General features: G+C 33.7%; 1 protein-coding gene across 2 annotated transcripts; it reads left to right on the top strand.

Moving 5' to 3' along the window:
• The first annotated feature begins 931 nt into the window (after window positions 1–931).
• On the top strand, window positions 932–6,725 carry LOC125816372 (cullin-1-like). 2 transcript variants are annotated; one of them, XM_049495969.1, is made up of 9 exons: window positions 932–1,076; window positions 1,564–1,711; window positions 2,729–2,828; window positions 3,606–3,791; window positions 3,887–3,934; window positions 4,014–4,217; window positions 4,339–4,416; window positions 5,715–5,801; window positions 6,383–6,725. In XM_049495969.1, exons 2-9 carry the CDS (start codon window positions 1,581–1,583, stop codon window positions 6,419–6,421), a joined length of 873 nt encoding a protein of 290 aa, XP_049351926.1. In that variant the 5' UTR covers window positions 932–1,076; window positions 1,564–1,580; the 3' UTR covers window positions 6,422–6,725. The 2 variants fall into 2 exon arrangements, with proteins under 2 accessions (XP_049351926.1, XP_049351927.1); XM_049495970.1 differs by having other exon boundaries at window positions 992–1,076; window positions 3,606–3,764.
• The last annotated feature ends 3,685 nt before the right edge of the window (window positions 6,726–10,410 follow it).

Below are 10,410 nucleotides of genomic sequence, written 5' to 3'. Positions count from 1 at the left end.
AATCGACACGTTCTTACACGAGCACTAATAAAGAAATCTCCCTGTCATAGTTTGATGGGACACTACACTTGTAGCAAGATATCTAGGCATATGTGTTTTGTCATTTTTATTCATATATCATGTCAAGTCTCATTATTATTCTCTTATTATTGCTTCTATTCTACTATCTTTTCAAGTACTAAATCGATCTAGTTGTTGGAGTGGGTCCCACTTGATAAGCCAGGTGTTTTCGTTTGAAATTCCAGTACGGCCAAATTATTATGTTCAATTTATAAATTGTTTTTTCCTTTTCAATTTGTTTAACCTATTTTAATTTGGCACGAAGTTTATAAAAATTGAAAGGAAAGAAAACTTTTAAATCTTGTGGTCTTAAATTAAAGATATTCTAAATGTATTAAACTGTCATTAACTTTTGTGATTTTAAATATATCATTTGAAAAGTTTAAATCAAAGAGTTGCTAAAAAGGGAAAAAGGTCATTCGTTTTGAAAGAAACTAATAATGAACTAGGTCAAACAAATTGAAACAGAGGGAGTATTAAACAACATCTCTATCCTACAAAAATAGAGGTTCCAATTATACTTGTGGAATTTCGATGATTATATTGTCCATGTCGAAAGTGTAATTAAGGAGATGGCTGGTCGTAGAATAGTCTTTTTAGTAAGTGCTATTGCAGTTGTAGAACCATTGACCATTGATTCTTCCTCGCAAACCCTTCATTCCGGCTGTCAATTATATGAAAGATTAATATGTGTAAATGCTGTACAATAAAGTAGGTGGGAAAGAAACATGACATATTTGCTAGTCTAAAGTGAATAATTGTTGCTTCATTTAAGGTGTAACAAAATAATAATCTAATTACTCCACATTTTAAGCATGCGCCGAATGTCCCAATATAATTATGGAGAGTTTACCCAGAACAGAACGACACCGTTTTGTTTTCTACAACTGGAAAATCAGCTTTCAACTTTACTTATATTTCGCTTTTTCCCCAGTTTTCATGCATTCATCATATAGAAACAGACGTCCAAGCAAAGTACAAAACTTCCTTCCATTCCCTCTCATAAACCCTAATCGGTAACACTCTGATTCGCCTGATTTTCTCTCTGTTTTCTATTAATTTTCGATAATTTTCAGTGATTCATCGTTCGTTCTATTCGTGTTCTTGATCTTCTTCTTTTAATGTACATGTATACAGTAATGATCGTTCCAATAAATATATACTAGTGTTTACAATTGTATAACTGGGTTGATAAAGCATATTAAATTGTGATATACTAGTGTATCTGAACTGATGAATGAATGTGTAGGGATTATGTGAGTTGATGTACCCTGTGCGTGTTCTTTTGTACTTTTTAGGGTTTACATATATTTTTCTTATATTGTTTTTATATGACAATGGAAACTGGCAGCCAGTACCCTTTGGGTGCGTACAGGTAAAAACCCCGCTCGCTGAGGTAGGGGTGAGTAATGTGTATAATCTACCTTCCTCAGGGTCCATTGTGGGATTACATTGGGTATGTTGTTGTTGATTGTTGTGGTTGTTTTGTTGAAATTTGAATAGGTGGAAGAATTGAGAGAATGAGTAATGCAAAGAGGCTAGATGAGAGCATGAAGACGTTAGAGGAGGGCATTACGAAAGTGAAGTTGATTATGGATGGTTACCCTGCCAGTAAGCTGGTAACATCAGAAGAATACATGAGATATTATGAGTATCCTGGAAATTTGTTATGGTTTGCCTTATTTTTATTGCTAGTAGTATTACACTATGTTTTGAGGGGAGAATGGAGATGTGTTTTTTTAAAAAAAAATTATGACTGAGAATTCCCTGAGGCGAGTGGCAGAAACTAATACTTTGATTAGCTAATGATGGTTCAAATCTTTTTGTTTCTTGGTTTTAGCCTGATGAAGATGAACTTTGCTTGGATTTTGGAATTACCAAAGATGATTTTTGTGTCTTTATGTCAATCAATTTGCTGTGTATCATTGGTAGACGACATTGTATGATCTATTTGGTTTTGTTTTTATTGTTATTGCGGTTTCCTTTTAAATGAAGTAACAAGATTATGAAGATTCAGATAGCTGACCCCAACTTCGTTTGGGACTGAAGTGTAGTAGTAGTAGGTATTGATGTTAGTGTTTCCCTTTCTTTCGGCTGTTTGTTCGATCCTTTCTGTTTGTATTTTCCTTGTTGGTATTCTAATTTGTTTTACATTAAGCTGATGGTAATCATGAGTACAACAACAACCATGGCTTGTTCAAGTAATATGCATATAGGTTTAATCAAAATGATTTACTGTTTTACTGTCTGAAATACCATTTTAATCTCCATGTGTGCAAAAAAAGAGATGCAAGAGAAGTTCATGCATGTACATTCACCCAACTTGTTTGAATGTCAACATCTGCATGGCTTCTACCAGTTTATTAGCTAAGATAATGATTTCCGTGTTTGCTGATTTTGCAACTGTCAATTTTACTTGAAACTACCATGAGGGTCAGTTTTTCCATTATTTTCTTTAGTTGCATCGGAGTACTACCCAAATTAATTAGATCTAAGACTATGTTCCTTTCACTAATGATCCAAGTGATGTGTTAGCATATCTTTTATTATTTTTGCCTTTATACTTGTCCTGTTTGTTTAATTCTTAGGTGGTAATAATGTAATAATAGTCCCAGAAAATCTGGTGCTATTATTTTCCCTTGCAGTTTACATCTTTAACACTTGATAGCTGTGTTTATCTCTTGTGTATTCGACCTCCCCCACATGATTTATCAGCAGAACTTCTTCAAAGGTATCATGCTGTCTTGGATGAGAGTATATACTTCAAGGTTAGTTTATGGACCATCAGTGAGAAACTTCATTAAAAAATCATATTTTCTCTAAACAACTTCAGTGTTATCCTAACTATACTACATCTGCTAAAGTATCTTAATTCAATATGAACTTATTGTCTTATTTTGGTCATTAGCATACAAGTTGTCACTCTTACATTTTGAACAGGTAGAATGCAAATGATGTACAGTTTATTTCTGTTTGCTGGTTAATTTGGATACAGAATGCTTCACAAAATTGATTTTTCTTTGTAATATTGTAGCTATATGCAACTGAAATTCTGTAGTAACAAAGATGACTTGTCTAAGGAAAACTTTTTTCACTCACACACACACCAAAGAGAAAAGAATAAGAGAATTACTATCAGAGCCTCAGCTGTTCAAAGAACACTGTTCCATTTGAGCAGCTTAAGTTTAAGAGTATACTCGGTGGTAAGGTTTAGTAAGTGATCTAATATGCTCTTTGACGCAGTCGACCTCTGTCATTATAAGTGTGATTTGACTAAATTACATTATTTAGAGAACTTATATTCTCAAATGATGAGTTTTAGACTAGAGATTATTTTTGCCAAGGGAAAAATGTTGGTCCTTGATTCCTTGTCTCTTGAACTTTGGCCATGGATTGCAGACTAAAACATTTAGTAGTTTTCAGCTGCATCTGCACTTGGTAGTAAAGCAATGTAATGAATATGGGTTTGTCTATTATTAGCAACTTCTCCTTGTCTTACACTGGCTAATATCCTGTGTTGAATATCACTTTCACTTTGCTTCTAGGTTCTGCCTTTTCTGAAAGATAAGAGTGGTACCTCTCTATTAGCTGAATTCTTACGTGTCTGGGCAAATTACAAAGCAATGGTGAAGTGTCTTGGAGGGTTTTTCCTTTACCTTGATAGAAAATGCAGCGATCAGAAAAGTTCTGCACCCCTTAAAGAGGTTGCTCTTTCTTGTTTCCAGAATAGGGTAAATGTCTCTGTATATTCTACAGAAAATCTCTAGTTAATTTTTTGGAGACGCAGAAACTTCGTAATATACTGATTTATATTTGTCCATTTCAGGTTTGCTGTGATCTCCTTCCAAAACTTTTTGATGCTGCACTTTTACTGGTAATTTTAAGTAGCATGTCAAGTTTGTTTGTTGATTCCAACTATGAACAGCTAGTTATTTACAGTATGCCACATGTAGATAAGTCAAGACCGTAGGGAGGAACCAATTGACAGGAGCCTACTACAGGGCCTCTCTACATTTTTCTGGGAAAATGGCGGGCCACAGAAAGGAACGTACTATTACTTGTTTGAGGAGAAATTGCTTGTAGATACATACAGTTGCTACTCTCGATTTGCCTCCGAGTGGCTCCTTAGCTATTCTTCAGCAGATTATATATTGAAGGTTTCTATGCTTGTCTTGAAAATAGCAGTGTGCTGGATGAATTTGTTTCTTTCATAGGATTTCTCATTTCTAACAAAAAAGTCTTCTCTACTATTGTTCTAATTAAAGGTGCTATTGTTAGGTCGAACGGTGTTTGAATGATGAAAGAGGAAGGTTGAGTCAGTACCTGTATCCTTCCTCTGTAGAGAAGCTACTTCAGGTACTGCTGTTTATTCCTTTACTTTCTTACAGTTTGTGATCAAGTTCTTAATATGTTACTTGATGATGTGAGCTAAAGGATTCAAATATTGTGTATGTTTCGCTAAACTTGTCTGTTCTTATCATAACAGTGATAAATATGATGCAGTCTTTATTTTGAGGGTATAAAGGTTCTATCCGCCTTGTTAATTATCCTAAATGTATAAAATTCATAATCATTGGTTTCACATAATTATGCTTTTATTTTAAAAAATTCTGAGAAGCTAAGCGTCTGGTTTCATGGGGTTAATGTTCGTCTCTTCTCGGACATGATCACTTGAGCATTGTGCGTGGATATGTTACATAGCTAGGGATGAAAAAATTAACTTCTATGAAGTAAGCAGATTCATTAAATGGCATCAAGTAGATGCAAAATACAAGAGTGCACCATTGAGATAACAAAAAGTGATTGGTTAGCTCCAGATAAGTAAATTAAGTTAAATCTAGGGAGCTAACAAAATTGGCCTCAGCTATTTACAATGGTCAATTTTGACCAACTAGATAGGTTTGTAAGACATCTAGCCTTCAAGAAATAATTTGGAGTTGAGATGCAATTCAAAACATCTCCTGTTCAAAGATACATGGCTATGGATATTTCATCACTTAGATTTAGCTGATTGTTAAGTGCTTGTTGAAACTTGAAACTGTGGCTTTAGCACTTATGACTAGCTAAATGCTTGAGTCAGAAACCTCCCAGACAGACCATTGCTAACTTATTTTGTATTAACTGCTTTACATAGGAGAACCATGAGGATAGACCATTCTTCTTGAGTTTCATGTACTTAAATGAAGCCACAACATTGTGCCAGCAAACTTTTAATCAAGTGTATTCTCTCTCAAGAAAAAATATACCTTTTAGCGATACTTTTTACCCTAATGTCGCTTGGTGGAAGAATGGTTGTTCGTTTCCTTTCTATGTTACCAATAAGTGAATGCACCTGCTCAGGAGTTAATGAGTTTTGTGACTGGACCAAACCCTGCAAACAGTACACAACTATTGTTCTTGAAATAACTTCTCCAAGTGCTTCTCATACCCATGCGTTGCAGTTGATTTAGGAACCATTAAATTGTACTATCATTCTGAAGAATGTTGCTTTTTAAGAGAATGGGCGCTGTAATTTTTTGTCACCAAATCTTTTTCGTTTGATAAAATATGTTAGTGAACAACTCATTGCATCTAATGGGTATCAATGAAACTACTTCATAAAAAAAGAATATGAGTGGACCAGTTAGTGACTCTCAACTGAAAATTCTTTTCAGGTTGTGCATCTGAAGTTGAGTGGTGAAACTACAAGCCAGCTGATTGAAAAACAGAAGGCTGAGAACCTCAACTCAACAAAATATCAGGTTGCTTCTTTTTATTAGTCTCTATATGCTAAAAGAGAATACATATTAATGCTCTCAATGCACCTCCTACAAATTTATATTGCATCAGTATCTGCAGAACATCACGACTTGCACCACCATTGTCTATATCTTTACTTGGGAAGATTAAAATGCATTTTTCTGTATCTTTTAATGTGGACCATTAGAAGGTAGGGTTTCAGAACTCGTGAGATTTAGATGACCCTGATTCTGGTGCTGTGACGTGAAATTTTTGAGAATATTAACAAATGTGGGCTTTAGGACAAAATACTCTTAATAGCTTTTTAATTGCTACATTATAAGTCTCTTTGTCGTTGAAACAAATCAAAGATCTTGCAAAATTTTCATTAGATGGCATGGTCTTTCATTTAACCTGAAATTCACATTTGAAGAATAAGAAAAGCCCAGTACCCGAAGTTCCTCCTGGATCTTAACCCCTGAGGGAGAACATGTGGTAGTTCTATAGTACAGTTTTTATAACATTACTTATAAGTACTTACTGTCAAAAATAATTACATATAAGTAATTTCTGATAACATTGCTTATTTTGAATTTCATTACAGGAATTACTGTCCAGATGTTCCAATTTAAGAATTGGGTAAAGAAGTGACACATTTTTTACCAACATTATAGTGTCAGATAGTACCCCAGGAAAGGGAACAGAAAACACTAACAAAAAGCCCAACAGTGTTACTGACCAGTGAAGATTTTGATGAACTCTCACACAATCTATTTTTTGCGGCTCCACTATTGGTGCTGTTTGGAGTTAGGTCCTTAATTCCTTTTTTGGCGATACTCATATCTGAACGTGTCTAGGGATTTAGCAGGACAAACATTTTTACTAGTTAGGAGTAAACATACTTAACTAATTTGCACATTTATGCAGTATAAGCTATACATCTCTTATGGGGGAGAAATTACTTCTTAGTTGCACAGAAGCAGAAATCTCATACATATTTGCCGACTGAGGAATGTAATCATAACTACCAAGAAACTGCAATAGCTCAGATATTATAACAGACTTTGCTTCGGCATATGCTTTATCCTTTTATTTGCTTGTATATAATTTGATTTAGTTTCAATTTGCCTACAATCTTCATGAGCAAATTTTCCAGCAAAAGTTAACCATTTTGCTGTCTTTGGACGGATCTCTTGGTCATTCTCTCTTTAGAATGACATTGTTCAGTGAGTTAACATGCAGCATATGAGCTTGCACAGGAGAGAGATATGCATAAATTGAAATGTCTATGTTGAACAATATCAGTCATTGCATGATCTAAGTTTCGAGCTCTGGGTATCGTATCCTTCATCATTTTTAGCTCCGTCCATAATCTCTTCAATGGTTTCAACTGGCAAGTTAGGATATGGTGCAGGGCAAGTGCACAAATAACAGCCTGGCGGAACATTGTCTAAAGATTTATAGTTGAAAATCACTAATCATGAAAATACATCATTACCTCATTCAATTATAGCACTTTTTTTAAAAAGACACTTGAACTTTGTAAAGGTCCTAGTAACCCCTTGAACAATTTAAAAGTGGTAAAATTGCCTCATTTTTCGGTCAACCCCAAGTTTAAGAAGGAAAGTGAATACACGCACCAACTGATACTTACCACATGTCAATTATTTTATTTTTTATATTTTTATTTTCATATATGTTACTTATTCTATTTGTTTTTCTAAAAAAAATAAAAAAATTCTCTATTCTTCTTCTTTAATGTTTAACTGCGCTGGTGACCCCTCTTTTTCACGCCGCTGCCCGCCGGCGATTCTCTACCATAGCCACCATCCACACACTTTAACACCATCTCAATCATTTTCTCTAGCAAATCAAAAATAAAATTGAAAAATAAAAAATACTATCAAATCTCTGGCGCTTCTTCTTCGATCATTCAACCATTTTTGTGTACTTCGCATTTAATTTTTGCTCAAAATCAACATTTATTGTATCTACGAAGACTGAAATTCTCTCTCTAACTCAAATAGGGTATTTTTTTACTGGGTTTGAATGTGACCCGACGACTCTCCCTCCGTCGTCGTCAAATCTTTGATACTTCTCTCACCGGTCTTTTCCGATCGTCCTCCGCAACCTCACTCCGCTTTCATCACTTTATCTACCAATAATCTCATTAATTTGATCTCCCTCAGCTAAAAAATGAGTCCGAGAACTCTTCTGGGTAAACGTTGATGAAGGACGATAAAAATTTAAAAAAAAACATAAAACAAATAAAGTTAAAGAAAATAATATTTTAATTAAATAAATGTTAAAAATAAATAAATAATATTTTCTTACTTGTCTCACTCGCTAGTGGCGAGTGAACTCCATGTACCACATAGGATCATAATGGGATAATAAATCTACTCTAAATAAGAATAAGGGGGTATTAGGACCTTTTCAAAGTTTCAGTGTCTTTTTTAAAAAAGTGTTATAGTTAAATGGGGTAATGATGTATTTATAGTCAAATTCAGACTTGTGAGATTGAAATTGAAAATTGCAGAAACTTCAGACATACGGGTGAAATTTGAGAAAGTCAAACCTAGCTTCAAATCCAAATTATTGAAGTTGAAGTCAAACATCAGTTTTTTGGTTTTGAATTAGACTTGGCAATCCCCAACTTCAAACCTTTTGAATTAAAGTGTTTTCAAACTTCACTGCCTTATGTTCTTCACAAAATGAAATTCTAGTGTGTGAGTTACTCTAGTCGAGAACAACTCCATCACTTTGTGATAGGAGTAAGATCTATGTATACTCTTCTCCCTTCAAATCCCACGTTTGAAACTATACATGACTTCTTGTTGTATGAAAGTTGTAATGAAGAAGATATCAGAGACACGGACTAATTTGACGTTTACCACACTAGCTAAATTGTTAATTTATCAAATTTGTTTGTGTCTCCTTATTTATCTTCTTCATTACAACTTTCACACAACAACATGCCATGTGTAGTCCTAAACGTAGGATCTGGAAAGAGTAGAATATACATATATCTTATTCCTACCTCAAAGAGTAAATTGAGTTAGTTTTTTTTTATGTTTGTTTAATTTCATTCTCAACTTTGATCATAATTCCCCATCACCGGAGAGAGTAAAATATACATAGACCTTACTCCTACCTCAGGTCATGGGTCAGATCTCAAGGTCGGATTTTAGAACGGTCATCGGGGTCTTGTCCTAGTTCTGGTGTGAGGGTCGGGTCCTAGATCAATTATCGGAATTGATTTTCGGATTAGAAATTATTTTCCTAAAGATTATTTTCTAGTCTCAAGCCAAAAATAAAAGATAGTTTCTGGAAATAATTTTTCATTCTCTAACCAAAAACATTAAAAAATATTTTCTACTCACCAACCAAACATGAGAAAATAAGTTAGAAATCAACTTGTTTTCCAAGAAAACATTTTCCATGAAAAACATTTTCTTTCATACCAAACACACCCTATATGCATGGACATTTTATATTTGCTTCTTCAATAGGATATTTCTAACCTTTTAGGAAACTAATGCATGATGAGTTGTTTATAATTAAATTCGTGTTTCAACGTGATTATATATGGATTTTCACATTAATGTAATTCTTTAATAATTTATCTTTTACAATGCGTGTCAGAAAACAAATCACTTAAATATGAGAGAAAATATGGTGAAGTGAGAATTCTACAAATCCTCTTTAGATGTTCAAATATCTTTTAGGATTTGCATAATTCTCACTTCACCAAATCCCTTCCTCTTTATTCAAGATTTAAGCCAACTTTTTTCCCGAATAGTTCTCCTCTTTTCTTTACTAGTTGAGTTGAGGAGGGATGCTCAAAATATATACCTAATACAATCCCTTCATGATTATTTCAATCTATAAAAAAAATGATGGTCTTGCCCTAAAATAAAAAAAACTGCATGAAAATATACTTTAATATTTATTTCGGTAATGGGAAGATATTGTACTATTTAGAATGAGATTAGAATGTAAAAATGATTAATTATTGAATTTTAAAATATCTCAAAGGTAATTTAGATAGGTAATTATCGTAATCTTAAAAGAAAAAAGAGTGATGAACTTGTATTACCGAATATTAAATCAAAACAAAGTTTAATGTATCTATATCGTATTATCGAAGCAAATTTTAAAATACGATTTTTAGTATCTACTTTTAACTACTGATTACCGAATTACCAAACCAAAATTTTAAAATTTGATACTTGGCACAACAATCAAAAGAGGAATAACAAGTTAAGTAAGTACGCATGGGTATGGAACCCCAAATTCACACAACATACCAAGATGATCGCTTGTGAAAATCCTCAATCTGGACCAGACATATATATATGGTCTTCTCGAGTCCCCTATGATTTCCTCCGTTTGTGTGACCCACTGTTCGAGGGAGCTGCATAGGTTCTGGATCTACTTTTAACTATTGATTATCGAAATATGATATCAAAATTTAAAAATTCGATATCTACTTTTCACTATTGATAACCTGAAATTTAAAAATTCCGAATCGAACACCGAACACCAACTCGCTTAATTCCAAATGATTATAACAATCATTTCTCCATATATGACCTTAGAATTAGAACTTTGAATTAATTTTCCTTCTCT

Source organism: Solanum verrucosum, unplaced genomic scaffold, assembly GCF_900185275.1.
Source record: "Solanum verrucosum unplaced genomic scaffold, falcon-dt-bn FXZP01000261.1, whole genome shotgun sequence".
Lineage (NCBI taxonomy): Eukaryota > Viridiplantae > Streptophyta > Magnoliopsida > Solanales > Solanaceae > Solanum > Solanum verrucosum.
This window is presented reverse-complemented; position numbering and strand designations above follow the sequence as displayed.

Coding starts and splice junctions, on each gene's coding strand:
- LOC125816372 (XM_049495969.1), top strand. CDS start 1,581: ATGAGTAATGCAAAGAGGCTAGATGAGAGCATGAAGACGTTAGAGGAG. Junction 4,417..5,714: donor CTGTAGAGAAGCTACTTCAG/GTACTGCTGTTT, acceptor AATTCTTTTCAG/GTTGTGCATCTGAAGTTGAG. Junction 5,802..6,382: donor TCAACTCAACAAAATATCAG/GTTGCTTCTTTT, acceptor ATTTCATTACAG/GAATTACTGTCCAGATGTTC.